The sequence below is a fragment of the Meles meles genome, chromosome 14 (genome assembly GCF_922984935.1).
Source record: "Meles meles chromosome 14, mMelMel3.1 paternal haplotype, whole genome shotgun sequence".
Lineage (NCBI taxonomy): Eukaryota > Metazoa > Chordata > Mammalia > Carnivora > Mustelidae > Meles > Meles meles.
In genome coordinates, this window is record NC_060079.1 from 72934478 (window position 1) to 72957136 (window position 22659).

General features: G+C 42.3%; 1 protein-coding gene across 6 annotated transcripts in view; it reads left to right on the forward strand.

The window, feature by feature from the left end:
- Nucleotides 1–22429, forward strand: part of MBNL2 (muscleblind like splicing regulator 2) — a 160586-nt gene extending 138157 nt beyond the window's left edge. For all 6 annotated transcript variants that reach the window (XM_045978428.1, XM_045978430.1, XM_045978429.1 and 3 more), the window contains one exon: nucleotides 19662–22429. In XM_045978428.1, coding sequence (XP_045834384.1) covers nucleotides 19662–19676 — 15 coding nt within the window. In that variant the 3' untranslated portion in view covers nucleotides 19677–22429. The remainder of the gene's footprint in view (nucleotides 1–19661) is intronic.
- The last annotated feature ends 230 nt before the right edge of the window (nucleotides 22430–22659 follow it).

Sequence of the window (22659 nt, forward strand, 5' to 3'; positions counted from 1 at the left end):
TCCATCTAATTCATTTTGGGAACTGAGCCTGTGCTGGGAAGAAAAATTCTTACCCTTGACTATTAGGAAACTCTTTATGGAGCACCCAGCCCACCAGTCCTTTCAAAGCTTGTGAAAACAAATTCTATGTCTGGCAAGATGTGAAAAAAAAAAAAATCACATCTACAGAAAGTGTTGATTGAGGTTTTACAATTATGACCTCTAGGTCTTGTCACATTTTCTAAACACTCCCCCAGAGATTAAATCCATTCAACAGAAAGTTGACCTGAGGAAGAGTTTATTGAAAATTAGTTAATAATATACACACATAAACCCTCAATTTATTAGAATATTTGATAAGCCAGAAAATGTCATTTTTCACACCTGCCCAGTATAAATTTACTGTATATGATAATCAATGGCAACAATATTGTATCAAAAAAATAAAATAATTACATGCAGCAGGATTCATGTTATGTTTTATCAGGCCTGCTACAGATAACATGAGAGGGAAGAAAAAAAGCTTCCAACCATCAGATTTTACTTCGATCTCACAAATAATGGTGCATAAAACTATTTGTATAAGGATTTGCAGATATGTGAGTTAGCCTGTACTAACCAAGAAATCTAGAAAGGTAAGGTCATGTTTTACTTAAACTCTCATCTCAAAGAGTTTTTATAAAACATCTCTTATGCAAAGCCATCTGTCAGGACTATATTTGGATAAATGTAGGAGGCATTAAACATTCCCCACTATTCACCACTTGACCCATTTGGAGCCTGTCCCCCCCCCCCGACCCGTAAGAAAAATCTTGGTTCTACAAAGCCTTGGCAGGGGGTGGGGGTGGGGAGGAGGCTTCTGTGAAATTCCTCTGCTGAATACAGGGTAGTAACTGGCCTCCACGTACAGAAGCTCAGACTCCTCCTTCTGTCCAGTTTGCTGGTTTCCAGGAACAGATAATTATGCAGAGCAGCTGGGGCAGTGCTCCAGAAAGACCCAGACAGCAAATGTCAAAATCCAGCCCCAATGGCTAGCACTCAGGTAGAGACATCTATCCCAGCATTAGACTTCAGACTGCCGAAGCTGCTTAGCCACCATAAACTTGTTGCCGATGTTCTAACTACAGAAGGGGTTCCGTTTCAGGAGTGGATTGGGTAGCTTCAAATGAGGCGGAACTGTCCCATCAAGTATTTTGTGGAGAACAGCAGCAGTGAGTAAGAGTGTGTGTGTGTGTATGTACACACACGTGCATGTGCACACGCACATGGGTGTGTGGAGATGGGAGCCTGCCCTATCTCTTCAAGTAAAAAAAAAAAAATAAATGAATTTCTGAAATTGTTTTATTTGCATTTAGTGAATGCTGTTGGTCACAGCTACTTGGCATTATGAGCGTGAATGCCATGTGCAGTGTGGCGAGGGCATCGGGAACCAGACTTGGCATCAGGTGTGGTCAGAACATCTTCGGAGGAGAGGTGGGTCTTGGATCTCAGAGAGCCATACAGACGCAGATTACGTTTTCTCTTCAAGAAATCAGAAAAGAAGAGGGCAGTAGACCTTTCCGTTTTCTGCCTCCAAAGCCGCTGCTTTGCAGGACTAGCTACCGTGAGGTTTAATTAATGTATCTGCAGACTCCGAGGGAAGGCTAAGTTAGTTATGTAAGTGTTGTCATCTAGTCCATTTCCATTTTTCATGAATAATTTACACCTCATGGTAAGACACTTGGGTAGAATTCTTTTGTCGATAGCACCTAAAGACACAATATCAGCTCTAGTTCTGTACAGCTGAAGAGGAAATGTAAAGGGTCCTTATGTGGAACTTGACTGCCTGGTGGATTGTCCTGCTTATTATACCTCAAATCCCATCCTCTTTTACATTTTGATGGAAGCTGGGGAGGGATCTTTTTAGATGGAGAAGTTCTTTTCCCAGGAGTGTATGGGCTTTTGTGGATGGTAATAAAATCATGTCCAACTTTCCTAATTTGGGGGTTTTCTCTTCTGAGCAGAGTGAATGATGTACAGTTCATCCAGTAGACGTGTTTATTTCGGCTCTAGATCTCTAAGGAAAGAGAGCCGAGCTGCAGGGCAGGAATTCAGATCCATTTGCAAGGATTGAAAGATAATGGGGGCCTCAGGCTTTTTTTATTTTATTATTTAAGATGATATTTATTCATTTGGGAGACAGAGAGAGAGCGCGAGAGCACAAGCAGGGGGAGAGGCAGAGGGAGAAGCAGAGTCCCTGTTGGGTTTAGAGCCTGACCTGGGGCTCATCCCAGGACCTGGAGATCATGACCTGAGCCGAAGGCAGACGCTTAACCTTCGGAGCCACCCAGGCACCCGGGGTCTCAGTCTTAATAAAAATTGTTAGGAACAGAGTACAGTTTTGATTTACAGGCTTTTATCTCCCCAAGTCTGGCCACTGCTGCCCGCCCTCTCGCATGGCTACCTGTGTGTTTGGGGAGCTGCCAGGCTTTCTGTGTGGGCAGATGGGGAGGAGAGAGCCTCACTGCTCTCTGATGAGGAGGAGGGATGGCAGCCACCCCGACGTTCCCTCACGGACTGGCTGTGATGCCACCACATGTCGGAGACAGTCGGCATTAGGTCTGGCCTCTCAGCCTCTGCTAGCATTCCCTCTGGGCTGCAGTGCTTGAGACGATGCTCCAAGGTCAGTCGTGGCGGAGCCTGCTGATCGTTCTGGAGGCTGCCAGTGTGGAGGAGGGCTAGCTACCCGGAGTTACTGTCTAGTCAGAGAAACGGAGCGATCAGAGACTGTCACAGAGTGAAACAGAGACTCAAACAGTACTCCGCGGGAAGTACGCTCCATGGCAGGCCCTTACCCCTAAAGGAATGAGGAGGCAGGTCTTAAGGGATGTGTGGGAATTTGACAGAGAAGAACCAGTGTGAAGTGTAAGTGCTGGAGATGGGCGTGGGGTCAGGGGAAAGGAACCCACAGGCACGAGTGTACCACCATCCTGCTTCACGTGCCTTCCGGTATTTAACCCTATCGGGTGAGTCCTATTCTCCCTCCTTTACATGTGACAAAATCAAGGCTTAGATTGGCCAGAGCTCTCATCAGTACTAGAGCAGCAGGGGCCTCAGGTCTATCTGACCCTGGAGTCTGTGCCTCCCCCCTGACTCCAGCCTCTTCCCCAATAGCCTCTGTGGTTCTGACGGGAGTTTCAGAGTCAGTCCTGAGCTTTATCCTGCAGCAGAGGCAAAGAAAACAGCTATGATTTTGTTAGATCTCTGGACACTTGCTCATGTGGGCAAAACGACCAGCGGTAGGCCACGCTGCAGAGAGCGGGAGTGAGGAGAGGGTGCGTTTGGTTAGGACTGGAAAACTGAGTTACGCAGGCATGGAGGGATTGGTGGCCGAGGCTCTGGGAGGGCAGGATGAGAGCAAGACTGTGGCATGTTAAATGAGAGACTTGGAAACATTGATCCACTGCAAGTGAGCAGGTAGAAATGAGCTGGAACAGGCCAAGGTCAGGTTCTCTGGGGAGGAAGCTACTTCATCACTGAAGATTGGGAGAGAGCGAAAACAGATAGTGTGGGGAAGGATGAATAATTAAGAATCAGGGAAATTCAGGGCTCTCTAAGGGTCTCCTCCAGCTTCTCTAATACCTTTACCAACTTCCTTGTCCATGCCACACCAGCCTTCTATAAGACCTCTCTCCAGTGACTCACGTGGAAAGAATGGTTCTTGTTGACACATCTTCCCTTTTATTTGTACCATGAAGGACCGATTTGTTGACTGGTATTTTCTGATGTTGGAAAAACCATAGCTGTTCTAGCATTTAGAATCTGTCACGCCTCCACATCAGGTATAATATGCTGGCACTTTTGGTCTGTTTGACTCTCAGTGATTAAGTTATATTCTTCTTATCATCCTGCCCTTCACTTGGGAGTTTCCAGAGATCCTCAGAGCTCATATCGATGAGCTTCCCATAATCAAATACAGACACTCGTCACTCTGTGCCACAATGCACTTCAGGGAGCAACATTGTTAAGCTGCTCATTATAAATGTCCCCCATTTTTCCCAGAGTCACGGCTGTATCAGGCAAGGCAGGTCTGACCCAAGACTGGCATTGAAGACTCCTAGTCCTGGAAGGAGTAACTCATAGGGGCAAATTCACCACAATCCTGCCAACCTCTGCAGTAACATACAAAAGAGAGCTATGGTGCAAGTTACAAATTGGAAGAGGGACCCACGTCAGCAGGGCAGCTTATCTAAAGTCACACACATATTAAGAGAACCAGGACTAGAACCCAATTATCTGTGTCCTTTCTAGAGGACTACTTTTCCTTTCACCACACTGCCTTCCCGAGAATGCTTTAAATGGTCATCCAATGGTCCATAAAGTAGAGAGCCCATAGACAACACCCAGACTTGTCAACAGCTCTTCTTTATAGAGACATGACATGGTGCTAATAAGCCTTTCACAGAATTATTAAAACCCAAAATGGCCCTGGAAGGGACTGTTCTTATCCCCAGTATGCCGAGGAGGAAATGGCAGTTTCAAGAAGCCAAGGAGCTTGGCCAAGATCATGGATCCAGTGGCAGAACATCCCAAGCTCCTTAACCTTCCATTGCACAATGAGAAGGACCTGGAATGGTTAAGTGACTCCTCAACATTATGTAAGGGTTAAAAACTCTTCTAACACCACACCCTGTCCTCGCTCAAACCACAGTGCAGCTTGGGTGTGTTGACTACACATTTGTTTTGAATAGTCAATAGCTTTGCATCTGCCCTGTCGACTTTAGGAAGGTTTTTGAGGACTCAAAGAGAAAGCCAGGGATGTTAAACTTGATTTCTTCTTTTCTCCGAATGTTTTCTTCAGTAATAATTTTGTAGTTCTTACACCATTCTTTCAATATTTGTCATTGTTACACCAAAATATTTGAAAGGGCCAGAGAACCACTCTAGTGATGAGAATTCAGGAGAAAAGGGATTGTGTGGATGGATTCCTATTGTTCACATTTTCTTTGCTCTTCTCTGACCCCAACAACATGAAGAATGATCTTGAATAAGACGTTAAAAAAGCGAAATCTAAGGAGTGCGTCAAGATTGAAAAGAAAAGCCCATTGTATTTCTTTGTCACAGAAAAGGGTTTTCTTTTTTAAAGATTTTATTTATTTATTTGACTGAGAGAGATCACAAGTAGGGAAAAAGGCAGGCAGAGAGAGAGAGAAGGGGGAGCAGGCTCCTCGCTGAGCAGAGAGCCCGATGCGGGGCTCCATCCCAGGACCTTGAGATCATGACCTGAGCCGAAGGCAGAGGCTTAACCCATTGAGCCACCCAGACGCCCCACAGAAAAGGGTTTTTAAGGGTTTCATTTTTTGTTTTTTTTTTTTGTTTTTTAACATAAGCTCATAACATAAGTCTCTTGGTTCTGTCTGTGGTGTATGTGGGATCCAGGAAAGGAGAGGTGAAGGTCTTGAAGATAGAGGTGTGGACATGTGTTAGACAAGACTGGTATGCACAAGTGTCCATAAATCATGGTTTACTCTAAGCACAGTGATCTACAAGTATTTAGCGAATGCTGTGTATACCTTGCCAAAATATTCATGTTTTGTGGCGTAGCCTGGGAATCTAAAATAGATGAAATACTACCAAATAAAGCAGCCATCTTGTGTGCTTCCTACCGCCAGGTACTCACTAGACACACGATCTAACCCTCTCAACTCATGAGTTAGGGACCGTGTTTGGTTCCCACCGTAGAGAGGAGAGTGCTAAGAATAAGAGGTGCCGAATCCTTTACCGATGGCAGCACACCCAATGGGGCTTGATGTTCAAGTTTAAAGCGTGGGAAATCCTGCCTCTCATGTGATGTTCGCTTTCTACAGCACTGATCATCAGACGCTGATGGCAGTTGATGCTTTCGTAATAAAAGATTTGGGTTTGAAAAATTATTAGCATGAGCGACAGTCAAGACTTTTTCATGAATAGAGAAATTCGGCCTATAGTTAGTTGTCAGTGACAGGTCAGGATATGCAAATATGGAAACGAAAGTAAGTGTATTTGACATTTTTAATATCTGAATTGCATCAAAATTGGATTTATTACCAACATAGATGGAGTGCCATACACTGAAGCCAAATCTTACTTATCCCCTTCTCTTTTTTTTTTTTTCTCATTTTATTTATTTTTTCAGCGTAACAGTATTCATTCTTTTTGCACAACACCCAGTGCTCCATGCAAAACGTGCCCTCCCCATTACCCACCACCTGTTCCCCCAACCTCCCACCCCTGACCCTTCAAAACCCTCAGGTTGCCCCAACCTCCCACCCCTGACCCTTCAAAACCCTCAGGTTGTTTTTCAGAGTCCATAGTCTCTTATGGTTCGCTTCCCCTCCCCAGTGTCCATAGCCCGCTCCCCCTCCCCCAATCCCACCTCCCCGCAGCAACCCCCAGTTTGTTTTGTGAGATTAAGAGTCATTTATGGTTTGTCTCCCTCCCAATCCCATCTTGTTTCATTTATTCTTCTCCTATCTCCTACCCCCCCATGTTGCTTCTCCATGTCCTCATATCAGGGAGATCATATGATAGTTGTCTTTCTCCGATTGACTTATTTCACTAAGCATGATGCGCTCTAGTTCCATCCACGTCGTCGCAAATGGCAAGATTTCATTTCTTTTGATGGCTGCATAGTATTCCATTGTGTATATATACCACATCTTCTTTATCCATTCATCTGTTGATGGACATCTAGGTTCTTTCCATAGTCTGGCTATTGTAGACATTGCTGCTATAAACATTCGGGTACACGTGCCCCTTCGGATCACTATGTTTGTATCTTTAGGGTAAATACCCAGTAGTGCAATTGCTGGGTCATAGGGTAGTTCTATTTTCAACATTTTGAGGAACCTCCATGCTGTTTTCCAGAGTGGTTGCACCAGCTTGCATTCCCACCAACAGTGGAGGAGGGTTCCCCTTTCTCCACATCCTCTCCAGCATCTGTCATTTCCTGACTTGTTCATTTTAGCCATTCTGACTGGTGTGAGGTGATATCTCATTGTGGTTTTGATTTGTATTTCCCTGATGGCGAGTGACGTGGAGCACTTTTTCATGTGTCTGTTGGCCATCTGGATGTCTTCTTTGCAGAAATGTCTGTTCATGTCCTCTGCCCATTTCTTGATTGGATTGTTTGTTCTTTGGGTGTTGAGTTTGCTAAGTTCCTTATAGATTTTGGATACTAGCCCTTTATCTGATATGTCGTTTGCAAATATCTTCTCCCATTCTGTCAGTTGTCTTTTGGTTTTGTTAACTGTTTCCTTTGCTGTGCAAAAGCTTTTGATCTTGATGAAATCCCAACAGTTCATTTTTGCCCTTGCTTCCCTTGCCTTTGCCGTTGTTCCTAGGAAGATGTTGCTACGGCTGAGGTCGAAGAGGTTGCTGCCTGCATTCTCCTCAAGGATTTTGATGGATTCCTTTCTCACATTGAGGTCCTTCATCCATTTGGAGTCTATTTTTGTGTGTGGTGTAAGGAAGTGGTCCAGTTTCATTTTTCTGCATGTGGCCATCCAATTTTCCCAGCACCATTTATTGAAGAGGCTGTCTTTTTTCCATTGGACATTCTTTCCTGCTTTGTCGAAGATTAGTTGACCATAGAGTTGAGAGTCGATTTCTGGGCTCTCTATTCTGTTCCACTGATCTATGTGTCTGTTTTTGTGCCAGTACCATGCTGTCTTGATGATGACAGCTTTGTAATAGAGCTTGAAGTCCGGAATTGTGATGCCACCAACTTTGGCTTTGTTCTTCAATATTCCTTTGGCTATTCGAGGTCTTTTCTGGTTCCATATAAATTTTAGGATTATTTGTTCCATTTCTTTGAAAAAAATGGATGGTATTTTGATAGGGATTGCATTAAATGTGTAGATTGCTTTAGGTAGCATAGACATTTTCACAATATTTATTCTTCCAATCCAGGAGCATGGAACATTTTTCCATTTTTTTGTGTCTTCCTCAATTTCTTTCATGAGTACTTTATAATTTTCTGTGTATAGATTCTTAGTCTCTTTGGTTAGGTTTATTCCTAGGTATCTTATAGTTTTGGGTACAATTGTAAATCCCCTTCTCTTTTAAGGGAAGGGAACCAACACTTACCAGTAACCACTATTAAGCATCAGACACCTGCTCTACATTATTTCATTTACTTTTCAACAAAACTCTGTGAAGGGTTTTATCCATTTTCCAGAGGAGAGCAAATCTTCTTTTTTTTTTTTAACATTTTATTTATTTGACAGACAGAGATCACAAGCAGGCAGAAAGGCAGACACAGAGAGAGGGGGAGGCAGGCTCCCTGCTGAGCAGAGAGCCAGATGTAGGGCTCGATCCCAGTACCCTGGGTTCATGACGTGAGACGAAGGCAGAGGCTTTAACTGACTGAGCCACCCAGGCGCCCCGAGGAGAGCAAATCTTAAAGGACAATTGAAGATTCAAGCAGGTGGGAAGTGACTGGACAGCTTTAGAATTCAGGTTTGCCCACCTCCAAATCCTCTTCTCCTCTGTCTCCACCGTATTTGAATGATGTTGGAGCTTGTGGTCAGTATAGGCTCAGGATGAACCTCTTTATGTGGTTCCCTTAAAAACTTCTGTCTCTTGAGTTTCACTCTTAGTTTTTAAAGTTGTAACCATTTGAGAAGGAAGTTCTCATAGAAGCAAGCCTTTTTGAAGTCATGTTCAGTATCATAAATAGTCTGAAAATACTGTTGCTTGATGAAGCCACTAGGGAATTCAGATTTGAGTCCAGTAAACAAGAGCTAGACAGCAGATGGACAGGGGCACCCTTTCCCCCTTCCCAGGATGGCAAACTGGCAAATAACTTCTGTCTGGAAAGAGTCTGCCAGGAGGAGTCCTCTCAACCAGCAGTTTTTCAAACAATGTTAATTTAGAAAGAGAGACCTTGTTTGTCTCCAAGGTCTCCACAGAACTGTACCTTCATACCAGTCTCAGGTTCATTGAACGTCACTACTTGGGAGTGGTTGTTTGGGGCGGCCTGGAGGAGGCAAATGAAAGGAGCCCCCGGGAGGTGGTTCGGTGGTAAGCAAGGCAGGGAACTGACTTAGAAAGTGAGCCTGGGAAGTTGCTCGTGACTCTGGTGTGACACAGAGAGCCAGCGATCTTGCTTTGAAGCCAAACATGGGAAGGAGAGAGGGAAGAAGGAATAAGCATTGGGATGAAGGGGAAATAGGGAGTTACTGTTTACTGGGGATGGAGTGCTATTTTAGAATGCTGAAGAGTTCCAGAGATGGACAGGGATGGTTGCTCACTGGCGAGTGTCCCTGGGCCACTGAAATTAACCATTTAGAAATGGTTAAAAGGGCAAATAGTAAGCTATGCCTGTTTTACCACAATTTTTCAAATTGGACAAAGGATCTGAACAGACATTTCTCCAAAGAAGCAGTGAGTAGGGTTGGAAAGAAGATGTCTGATGGTGCTTCTGGGAAATCCATAGCACAGAGTTCTTTTTTTATTACATTGAAAATACTCTCGTTGCTGTGTTTTCCTTTAAGAGTTTTCATAAAGGGGGCGCCTGGGTAGCTCAGTGGGTTAAGCCGCTCCCTTCGGCTCAGGTCATGATCTCGGGGTCCTGGGATCGAGTCCCGCATCAGGCTCTCTGCTCAGCAGGGAGCCTGCTTCCCTCTCTCTCTCTGCCTGCCTCTCTATCTACTTGTGGTCTCTCTCTGTCAAATAAATAAATAAAATCTTTAAAAAAAAAAAAAGAGTTTTCATAAAGCAGGTCACTGAAGGCAAATACAAGCCCTTCCTCAGTGAGCCATCCTTGTTGGAAGCTGGGGCTCTCCTGAGATGCCAGGCCGTAACAAAAGCCCATTGTCGGCTCAGCGGCAGCGCACCTTCATACTTTTTCTCAACAGACATTTATTAATCACCTACTGTGTGTCATTAAAATTCAGGATTCTGGGAATACAGAATCAAACAAAATAGTCCCTGTTCCCCTGAGCTTAACCTGATAAGAGGGACAGGCCCCATTCCGACACGTGAGTAATTCCAGTGGAAGTGATTATCACCTAATAAGGGTCATCTCGAAAAATAGAAATACCCAAAGGAAGGTCTTACCCACTGAGTTTTGACAGAGGACAGCAATAAAGAAAAGAGAATGTAGGAGCTTTCTTTATATTTTTTTCTTTTTGGTGTCCATTTTGCCATCTATTATACCATATTTGGGCTTTTCCTCGGAGTTGTTAGGGAAGACAGACGGTCCCCTTGTGTAGCTCCCCAGATGCCGGTGCTGTCCAGGCAAAGTGAGAAACTAAGGCTCAGAGGGTCATGTGTGTGACATGTGTGTGACATGACAGACATGTCATGTCTGTGTTGGTGGCACAGACAAGCCTCTTGAAATTCCACTCCAGGACTCTGATTTTACCTTTGCACTGTGATTTTACACACAACTGGTCTTGTTAACCAACCTCGTTCTCTCTGTGTGTGTGTCTCTGTGACACACATACTCATACAGGAAAAGGACTAAAGTAGGAAAAAAACCCACTAATTTTGCTGAAAATTTTATTAGATGGCAGTGTCATCCCACCCGTTCTCGAAACGTACAAGATGATGACGACACAGAGATGCGCTTCACGTGTGCACCTCACACTAACCTACCGCGCCTTTTACCGAATCTTCCCATTTGCTCACTTCCCTGCCTTTGGTGTCCTAAGAGCCAGTTGTCAACAGGATAAATGATACATTCTGCCCCACTGTTAAGATGAGTACTACAGCCGAAACGTGCTCGGGATTCTAAGTCTGACGTAATGGTGGTGGATACAAGAGCGGAGTATTGAGCAGGATTGAGGACTTGAGGTTGAATCCAACAGGATCTTGTTTCTGGGATTTTTCTGGGCCCAAATCTTCCATTTATTACTTGGAGTAAAAATCCCATATTGAAAAGAACAGGTATAAATGACTGTTCTTGAAGTTTTTTTTTCCGTTGCTGCATGAACTGTTTTGTAAAGGTATAAAAAATGTTTTCTTAGAATCCACCTTCATGCCCAGAGGTCACCTTCAGGGAAATAGCTTCTGATGTGGGCAGTCTGCTTAATCCCAGCTAGCCTCCCATGCCACACATCTCAGGGAACATATTCTAAATGCGGTATTTTTAAAGAAATATTTTATAATTTTTCTTATAATGTTTAAGAGTATTTTCTTAAATAGTGTGGCCCAAATATTATCTGTTGTTTCTTGATATAGTAGAGAAATTTGGCCTCCTTTAATATGCAGACAGTCCCCAATTTCAAAAATGTTTGTTCAGAGTTCCCTCTGTCATTTGGTTTAAAATGCTAATAATTCTCCCATAGAGACAGTGATGAACTTGATGGCAAGGTCTCCAGGGTGATCTATCAGGGTTTCCTTAATGCATGACATTGCTCAAGGATAACACTGTATTAACAGCATAGAACAGGCCAGATACCACATGCGTGGATGTTTCTCTATCTTTGAGATTCAAGACAGGTGCCAAAAGCACGTGCCTAACTCAAAGCCCCAGACAGTTGTGTGACGGAAACCTCCACCTGCTGGAGCCAAGGAACCATCACCTCTGGTGCATTCCGTGGCTGGGATGTTGGCTGGTGTAGGTTGGTGGAGTAGGGATGAGATATGCGGTGTGCAGTCAGGAATGTTGGGCAGGAATAGCAAGAGAAAATCTGGAACTTGTCCCTGCCCGACCTCCAGGTGCTTTCATCCACCCACCTGCCCACTGCCCGTGGATGCCACAGCTTGATCTGCCTCCTTTTTTCCTGGTTGTCATGGGGCCCTTCCAGACTAGGATTTGGTTTCGTCTTCCTGTTGTTTTGATCTCCTCTGGCCCTTGCGGAGCAAACATGGTCCCATATCTCCCCTCTCCCTGAACAAGCACACAACACTCCTGAATGTGTTTTTGTTTTAAATACTTCTGCAGCACTGGGAGAAGCCCAGGGAATGAAAAGTCTCTCCTATGCCTTTCCTTCTTCCTCCTTTATACCCTGCAGGAGAAAGAGTCACCCTTGGATGGCATAGGGATTTTTAGACTAGATTCCTGTCACTGTAAAAGCGTCAGAACTATTCCTTAGAATTCCCTCCCGGGAATTGGACTGGTCAAGGCTGGGTGTGGGGTAGAAAAAGAGATCATGATCAGAACCTTCCCCCGTACTTACAAGAGCCTAGATTTTTCCACATGTGACATGGCTCATGTGAAGAATATCAAATCAAGAATTTCTATGTTTGTCCTGATAATATAAATTGTCAGTGTAGACCCTGGTCAGTAGTTTTCAGTGAGGCCAGCGTTTTTGCCTTTTGTACAGAAACTCAGTCGTTAATGTTTTTAACTTACAGTTTTTCATATACTGGGAAGTAGATCCAAAAAATCTTTCTGTTCAACCATTATAGGATGGAAAATACTAGAAGTGAGTCCTCAACAAAATGACGTCACTGAAAACAAAGGAATTAGAACTCTGAACGTAAACTTGCCGTTAATGACAGGAGAAAACAGTAATCCTGAATATACTGCCCGTTCAGTTCTGCTGAATACTGCGGGCATTCCAGCCAGCCTCAGGGTTCCCCTCTCAAGAGTGAAACCCATTGCCATGTGTGAGAATTTTCTCCCACAAGCCCAAAATGTGCCCTGCCTATATTCGTAAAACCCCATTCTGAAAACAAGTCAAATATGGCCTGAGATGCTGCCTTCTCTCAGAACAATATTCCCCCCAGATAATGAATAGGACTATTTTCCAAAACATCTTTTTATATACCGCTCATTACCTTTGAATTGTTTATGCAGTTCAAGTTTACACATCATCTTGAAATGGACCAAAATGCTTAAAAGTGTTCATTTATTAACACGTATCATTAGAATGTTCTGATCATGCTGCATTCACCGAAATCAAAGTAATTCACTTTTGACTTCGGTAATCCATATTGTGATGAAGTACAGAATTATTTTGCAGCTCAAAACATACAAATGTCTCTCCACCTGTGTACAGTTTGCCTCAACCAGAATATGTCACAAGTCTGGCCTCTCAGACAAAATCAGGGAATTTCAGACAGTAGCGACTGCCATGGGGAAGATGTGTGGAGTACTGGGGAAAGACGGAGGGAATATTAAGCAGTGGAGAGATTGGGTGGTGGTGGGGGGGATGCCGGTAGATCGTAGTGAAGAAAAACATGTATGACAGAATAAAAAGGAAAAAAAACTGTTTAAAAAAAAAGAAAAGGAAAGGAAGGAAGGAAGAGAGAAAGAAAGACAGAAAGGAAAGAAAGAACGAGCGAGCTATTAGGATGGTGAGTAACAAGCCACCTTAGGTTGGCCACAGTTTTAGGAAATTCCATTCAGTTTTCAGTTTTAAAATTAATAATTAGTTCTGTTTAAGGAGATAGTGAAACATCCTTCTAGAAATTACTTTCTGAAGAAACAGAGCCTTGTAACCCCAGAAGAAGACTTCTAAGGGATCAACCAAGTCCAGACGTTTTCGTCAGGTGGCGTTTTTGTTTCTCGGCCGTGTTTCTGTCTTTGTGAGGGATTCTTCCTCCAGCCTGGAAGATTTTTCCTCTTATCTGTCTATAACAAGGAGTAGAGAAAGGAGAGACCTGTTTGTTCTCGTTGGATATTCCCGAATCCGTAAACACCCTGAAAGACTACAGAGATCGATATTGTCCAGAAGGTTCTTCTGCCGCCATTGCTATGTCTTGCTTGTGAGTGTTCGTTGGCCTTCTGCCGATGCCAGCATCGTGGTACTGTGTCCTCAGTAAATACTGATGCAGCCCTCCGTGCACCCAGCAGTTAGTAAGTGCCTCCTGCGTGCCCTGCCCTATCCCCAACATTAGGGATATACAGACAAATGAAACACTGCCTTGTTCTTACAAAACCAGTTTTGCCATGGACCCCATTAATGAAGCTGCCATGCTTGGAAATGTCCACTTGAGATCCCTTGTGAGTGCTATTCCGATCCATTGAGATGCCTTCAGACTTCGGCAAAACCACACAAATATCTTATAAGACATGCTTTATCCACATCTTCAGCTGCACTCAAACACACTACTGGACGGCTGTCCACAGGAGGGTCTGAGTAAAACCTTATTCCTGCCTTCGAATTGTTCTGTGGTTTGGATCCATAGGAACGGTTGGGTCTTCCCACTGAAATGATTTTCCTCTCAATTAAGCCACGCAGTAAGCCTTCCTACTGCCTTTAATGTTGAGCTAACATTTTAAAAGACAGCTCGTCTGACGTCCCTGAAACTTGGTGGTAATGAACACATTTATATAAAAAGCGTGAGTATTTCTAGAAGTCGTCTGGAAGCTCACAATTTCCATAATTGTTCATATGTTCAGTTCCTGGACATCCCTCACAAGGTAGAAAACTCAGAGAGCAGAATACTTGGTGCCTCTGAAGCCTGGGAGAAACGCTGTGTTGACGTGTCCTCTTTGGCCCGCTCTGACACGAGGCCTAGTCAGTTCAGCAGTTGAGTTGATTGTCGACACACCCAAGTTCAGTGTTTGAACCAAGTGCATTTCTCACACTGGTCAGCTCTTTTTCAAGTGCCCACCAAGGGTCAGAGCATATGGATGGCTCAGCCAAAATTTAGCATCATCTTGGAAGAGACAAGGCAATGTGGATATTTTGTATCTGGTGAATCAGTAAAGGGGGGGACAGTAGTTTTTTCTTAGATGGTGCCTATTGGTCAAGTACCCTGTTCTTTGGGTCAAAGCCAAATGTCTGCAAGTTGCAGGATTAACTCCCCATTAGACCTCCTCCTCCAATCCCACCCCGCAGCGATGACTGCTGGCTCCCCTGGTATTGCCTCCAGCCCTGGCGTCTGCCTGGCTCAGGAAGCCAGCAATCAAGGCTTAGTGGATAGCTCCTTCCAATAAGTAATGCTCAAAGAGGACACAGCCTAAAGAGATACATGAACCACAGTTATTTTCTGTAATGTGAATTAGTTGCTGAATTTCCAGCTTCTTTTGGGAAATGAAGATTGGGTCAAGCCATGTAGAGTCCGGGTTTCTGCACATAGCATTTGGCTGGAGCTGGTTAGCTTCTCCTCCGTTCCTTGTAGCCACAGGGCCTTCTGGCTGCCACACTCCCTACCTGACCCACTCACTCATGTGCTCTGCCTGCTGGGGCCCTGCCCCCATCAGCTGGTTTACTGTACCAGGACCCAGTCTTTTTTTTTAATGAACTTGACTGCCAGGCACCACGAGACAGTGGTAGATGCTTCACCAAGGACACAGAGATTAGTAAATGACTGACCATCACACATTTCATGGGAAAACAACCCACTGGATGTTCTTTGGGGCCACTCACATTCTCTCTTCAGTAAATAAATATTAGTCTACTTGTATAGTGGGTTCATATGGGAACAAATTAAGAATGTGGATGAAGCAGAATTGTTATATTCTAAAAAATCCAACCACCTGAAGGAAATGCTAATTAATAAGTCGACCCCACTGCAGCCAACTGATATTTTTGCTCCACAGACGCGCTTGTTCCAACCAGAGGGTCCACCAAAGATTCACGCAGGCAGTCATGCTTTGAGATCGAGTGTATCTTTGTTCTAAAAATAGAATTGCCAATTTCGTGGGCATCAACTAGTCCCATTTTTTGTGTGTTCTCCTTTTAGTGGAAAAGGGAATTAAAAGTAATCCTTTCAAAAGTTCAGAAATTTGATTTACCACACAAGATTGACTAAAATCTTATTTTAGTAATTTATCCCCCTGCTTCGTCATGGTTCTCCTTATAGGGGAAGATACTTGAATTTAAGTGGTGAGCCTATCAGAAAGATGGACAGAAGTACACCCTGTTCAATATATTTGATTTCTGTCCTGTCCTATATGGTGTCGTGGTCCTTAGAAGCTGAAACAGCAGACCTGGGACTGAGGTGGGGTTTTTGCCGCCGTGAGCAGTTGTGTGTGTGGCCTCAGTCTGGAGGAAGCCTGGGGTAGGATGTGCTTGGCCATCCAGGGAGTGACTTCCTGGGGAGGGCCCAGCAGCCCCACGGTCCCTGAGCAATTTCTGCCCATTTGGTTCCTCCAGACAGTCGCTGCTTTCTCCCCCACAGTGCTCTAGACCGCACCCCATGGCTTCCCCTTTCCCTGGTTCCCAGGCTCCCACAATGGTTCTTCGGAGCACTGATCACCACTGGCACCATGAGAGGTATAGACTTGGCCTTTGGAACCTCTGTTTCCCCTGGTTAATGCAGACTGTCGCTATACCCTGGAGGAGACTCCCATGCCAGCAGGTGGAGGGAGTTAACATCTCGAACTCATATTGGCTTGCACAACCACTTTGTACATCGTGCAAACCAGTGAAAGCCATTTGTGTTGCCTTTTCTGTGTCTACAAAAATACGACTGGCGATACTGACCTAGCTCCCAGGGTTCCACTCAGAGGCCCCTGGAAATCAAAGGGGCATCTATTCAAATAAAAACAAAACAACAGAGAGGGGATTTCCGGGGGACCCAATGTGGTAGCCATCTCTTTGACTTATAGCTCTGGTAGACCCCAGGAGAATTTCCCATTGCCCCTTCCAAGAAAACATAGGCTGCAGGGCCTGGGGGTTGAGGAAGGAACTTTGGTCTCAGTTTTGGCGAGCGCAGGGAAGGAGGGATGCCACTGACAGCCGGTCTGTCAAGGTCACTTTGGTGAATGCGATTTAATTAACTGTTCTTTAAAATGGTCAGGCTCAGGATTAGGACTTGTCAGATCGGATTCATAGCCCACATTTCAGGGCCACATATAAAAAGAGCTCAGGTTGGGTGGGGCGGAGGGAGAGAGAGAATCTTAAGCAGGCTCCACGCCCAGCGAGGAGCCTGATGCAGGGCTCAATCTCACAGCCCTAAGGTCATGACCTGAGCAGAAATCAAGTCAGACTCTCAGCCACTGAGCCACCCAAGTGCCCCAAGCCTGCTCTTTTAAGAATGCACGTTTTTTGCCTATATTGAAATACTCAGACACCCTCTGAAGGTCTTGACCCTGCCGGCCATTAAAATCACAATGGAGATTGAAGACATTTTTATGTATAGGACATATTTTATATATCGGTGTAGAACTGGAGACGCAACAGGGAAGCACACAGATGTACCTTTTCATCTGATTTTAAATTATGTTTCTTTGATGCGAATTAAAAACATCCGAGTAAAGAAACCCATACTTAAAACTAGACAGAAGAATCCTCTTTCCCTCGAAATGGCTTCTCTATACCCTTTTCCCCACACCCATCCCCTCCCCGCCCACACACACACACTTGGCTCTTCTCTTCCCTCCAGGGCTATCCCCCAATGGAAAACTGCCCTGTCCCCGCCATGGGCCCTCAGGCCCGTACTGTCTGACGCCACACTGCATGTGGTCATGTTTCTGATGTCAGAAACAGCAATTAAATGGGCAACAGGTTACTTTAGAAACACTTGGTAGCCGCTCCTCACCAGACTCCTGTCTGTATTTCCAGACTGTGTCTCCCCCTGGGGAACACTTAAGATTGTGCCAGCGAGCTCTAGTTCTCAGGGAAAAAAAAATTAATCAAGTTATATTTTCCAGAAAAATGTCACCACCCAAAAAATGAAACACGCACAATTTCTTACCTTCAAAAATCAAATCTCTTGGACCTCTTGAAGCTTGCAGCTGCCAGGAGAGTAGTTCTTTTTTTCTTTTTTTTTAATACCCCAGAGGATAGTCCACAAGTTAGCTGAGGACAGAGACCAGGGTAGAGCCAATTTCCTGGCCTAAACACCATGCAGCTGTAATAGCGGATGGCTTCCTAATGTAGCAGCCATTTATATTGTCTTTATCCATGTAATGGATCTGCTATATCAAATCCTGCTAGGGCAGGGGGGAAGAGCAGGCTGGGTGAGTCCAGCTAATGCTCTGAGTGAACTTCAAGATTAATTTACAGTTCACTTAAACCCAGGTGGTTGTACATATCTCTCTGTCAAGTATGAGTCCAAAGCATTGCTCTAACTCGTTTCTATAATAGCCCATTGCTAGGCTCACTGAGGAATACTTTTCTTTCCAGGTGGCCAAGAATATCATTCTGTATGGCAGTTTGGTGTCACTTCATAAGCAAGGATATGAATATATTCTAAAATATATATTATTTATGTATTGATTTTAAGAAATTGCAAGATTTTGTGCTGTAAATATTTTAGAGGGAGTCTTGCTAAAGTAAAAGGAAAGAAAGAGCAAAGGACACAATTTGGTGTCCCGCAACACGTTCTTAATTTAGAAACCTTACAGATAGCATTGAAGCTAAGGGACAAAATAGAATAATTCCTATTTAATAATCAAACATGTAAACCCAAAAGTGAAGCTATAATATAACCATCCAAAGAATTTGATATTGGCAATTTGCAGTAGCTATTCAAAGATACCATGATAATATTTACATATCAGATCATTATGTCTCATTTTTATTTATCAGGATGCAAGACAAGGAATGTGATTTCTCCCAATTAATTAAATTCCCAGGAACTTTGAAGTTTTAAGTTTCCATTTAGTATAAATATTTAACACAAATGAGTTCTTCCTCTACTTTTATCAATTTCACGCAAATCCATAGGTTCCAATAAATCAATGGATACTCCTGTTTATTTCATGGGAGGAATTATCTGAGTTGGTATTATCTGAGTATATTATGCAAACTGCCTGCCTGCAGTTTGAAAGAAAATATTTATATATGTGAATTCTAACATAAGGGGCTAGGAATTTATACATAGAAATGAGGCTCTTACTAGGAACTGAATCCCAGGATGCAGGAATATTAGCTTGATCGTAAAGAATTTCCACTGATTTCTTTCCCTAAACATAGGTTCTCGACAGTTTAATAAGTAAATGTTTCAGTAATTTCACAAAGATTGGTTTTGAAGCATTGCTCAAAGAGTAAATATTTTTGTTAGAATGTGTTAAAAGGTTGGCTTTTTTAAAAGCTTGACATTTAGAGGACTGGGTCAGACAGGGCAAACTCCCTGTCTTTTTGCAAAGGTATGGAGTTGGAAATGAACTTGGAAATCAGGCCCCTGGGACCACGATTTGCATTTGATAGTTCAGCTTTGTCTGTGCTTTTGGATTTATTTAGAATGTTTTAACTGCTTTATTAGAATGTTGCCCCTTTTTCCCTTTGATTTGGGACATTCTTACGTTCCCTGAATTTGAAACTGGTGGTTATTATACCTTGGGAACAAAATTACTTCTGATGGGAATACATCTCTGAATTTTATATGCAAGTTAACAAATAACACTTAATTTATTATACATTTAAAAATATTTACATTTAACCTTTTCCCACAACTTTCCATGTACAAACTAATTCTCTGATTAGACTCCCTGATCATAATATTTAGCAAATACTAATTGGTTGATAATGGGAACGTATCAGAAAGAGACATGAAGCAAGAACTAAAAAAAAGGAGATCAGGGCCCGGGCACACTGGATGCCCACATATACGCTGTCTGAGTTTTACAGAAAATACGATAGCGTGCATTCAAATCACCATTCGTCACAGCGGCCACATGGCAGGAGCGCTTGCGTGTAAAATTTTTCGGCACGAAGGGTGGGGATTGCTCAAAATTACGATCGCCTCAAAAGATGAAAATATATCCAAATGAGAAAGGGAAGAAAATTCCTGTTTTCAAAGAGTAAAACGTATGCTCGTTATTTTCCCTCCGAGAAGGATGTCTAAAGCGCGCTTGTCTTTCTCTTTAACAGATAATTCTGAAATAATCAGCAGAAACGGAATGGAATGCCAAGAATCCGCATTGAGAATAACTAAACATTGTTACTGTACATACTATCCTGTTTCCTCCTCAATAGAATTGCCACAAACTGCATGCTAAATAAAGAATTAGTTCTTCCGGACAGACCACAACTGTAAGAAGCTAGTGCTGCTATATCATATATGAGTATTAAATATGGTATGCTTAGTATATTCCAGCCTAAGATAGTTAACTACCTGAGACCAGCTGTGACGTTTAAAGACATAAAGGATAAAGTTTACTTTTCAAGGGTTTCTAAACATAGTTTCTGTCCTAGGAATATTGTCTTATCTCCATAACCATAGCTGATGCAGGAAAGTCCAACCAATGTACTCATTTCAGTCGAGACTCTTTCCAAGTTAGCAATAAACAGTTAGCATTAGTTAAGAAATCTATTCCGAGGGCAGGTTCGATTCTGACGCCAATTACTGTCGTTTCATTTGCCCACCGGATCAAAGAGTGTGGTTCGCTTCTTCACACCACGAATGCTGCAGCAAAGGTGAGAAGTGAAGTAAAATTCACACCTGTCCCACAGGTCTAAAATTTGAGTGGAGATCGAAGCACAAGCACGGGGGATACATCAGAGTGTGGCGCTTGGTTTGCCCGGAGATGCCGCACCGAATCGTGTGATTCTAGAGTAACACTAACTAGATTGAAAAAGAAACTTTGCACGGTATGAGCTTCATACCCCACCACACAAAGTCTTGAAGGTATTATTTTACAAGTATATTTTTAAAGTTGTTTTATAAGAGAGACTTTGTAGAAGTGCCTAGATTTTGCCAGACTTCATCCAGCTTGACAAGAACGAGAGGCCCATGCCAACAGTCTAATCTAAGGGATTAGTTTTTCCAGCTCCCCCTCCGGTTGCCTATTACAGAATAACTTCTAAACTAAAAACCTAGTCAAACAACGAAGCTGTAGGTGAGGAGATCTGTATAATATTCTAATTTAAGTAAGTTTGAGTTTAGTCACTGAAAATTTGACTGTGACTTTAATCTAAATTACTATGTAAACAAAAAGTAGATAGTTTCACTTTTTAAAAAATCCATTACTGTTTTGCATTTCAAAAGTTGGATTAAAGGGTTGTAACTGACTACAGCATGGAAAAAAAATAGTTCTTTTAATTCTTTCACCTTAAAGCATATTTTATGTCTCAAAAGTATAAAAAACTTTAATACAAGTACATACATATTATATATACACATACATATATATACTATATATGAATGAAACCTATTTTAATGTTGTTTACTTTTTTAAATACTTGGTTGATCTTCAAGGTAATAGCGATACAATTACATTTTGTTCAGAAAGTTTGTTTTAAAGTTTATTTTAAGCACTATCGTACCAAATATTTCATATTTCACATTTTATATGTTGCACATAGCGTATACAGTACCTACATAGTTTTTAAATTATTGTTTAAAAAACAAAACAGCTGTTATAAATGAATATTATGTGTAATTGTTTAAAACATCCATTTTCTTTGTGAACATATTAGCGATTGAAGTATTTTGACTTTTGAGATTGAATGTAAAATATTTTAAATTTTGGCATCACCGCCTGTTCTGAAAACTAGATGCACCAACCATATCATTTTTTGTTGGAGGAAAAAAAAGAGATCCGCCATTTTAATTCATGTCGGTCGACGTCTAATGACCATCTTATCTTGTAGATTTGATAACCCCATCAAAAGAAAATCACATTCTAAGTGTGATCTTACGTAGTGCTTGTATCGTGGCATTTGTTTTAATTTGTGGGAAAGTATTGTATCTAACTTGTATTTCTTTGGTAGCTTCATCTTTATGTATTATTGAGATTTGTAATTTTCTCAACTATAACAATGTAGTTATGCTACAACTTGCCTAAAACATTCAAACTTGTTTTTATCTTTTCTCTTTCTTTGTTATTTCACTTAAACTCATTGAGAACCTAGTACAGTACGAAAAGGTGAATTACAGGAATCACGGAAATATTTTTGTAGACTAATTGTTGTCACGTTGTCTTTCTTTTGTTTCATGATTTTTAAAATTATTAGCACACAGATATTTTCAGCCCTTTAATAATGGAGCATCAAAAACTTCACCCGTATCCCCAAACAGATATAGAAGACTGTATTTTTACTATGATATCCATTTTCCAGAATTGTGATTATAATATGCAAAGAGTCATAAATATGCCATTTACAATAAGGAGGAGGCAAGGCAAATGCATAGATGTACAAATATATGTACAACAGATTTTGCTTTTTATTTATTTATAATGTAATTTTATAGAATAATTCTGGGATTTGAGAGGATCTAAAACTATTTTTCTGTATAAATATTATTTGCCAAAAGTTTGTTTATATTCAGAAGTCTGACTATGATGAATAAATCTTAAATGCTTTGTTTAATTACAAAAATAAAATCACCACTATCCAAGACATGAAGATAGCAGTTCAACAAATACCGTAGTTAAGAGACGAACTCGCCACTTGGATGGGAACTACATTTCACTCTTTGTTTTCAGGAAATAACAGCACTTCACAGAGAGATTCGTTCAGCCATACCACTGGTAACATTTCTACTAAATCTTTCTGTAACACTTAAAGAATTCCCTCATTCATTACCTTACAGTGTAAACAGGAGTCTAATTTGTATCAGCTCTATGTTTTGGTTGGAATATTCAGTTCACTCACCCAATGTACAACCAATGAAATAAAAGAAGCATTTAAAAGGATTTCTAGTCTTTCTCCTTTCTGTGTTGAGACAGATGGGTCATTAGCCGAAGGCAACAGTCTTCACAGTCGCGGAGAAAACCTTTGGTGACTTCAAACGAAGGCAAGCTCTGGTCTTCAAGTGGGAGATTGACGGGTTTTGCTTTTTTGGTTTTGGCTTTCTAGCAATAAGAAAAGCAACTTAAAGGGATCATTTTAGAAGTTCTTCTGAAATTAGAAATAAAGATAAATC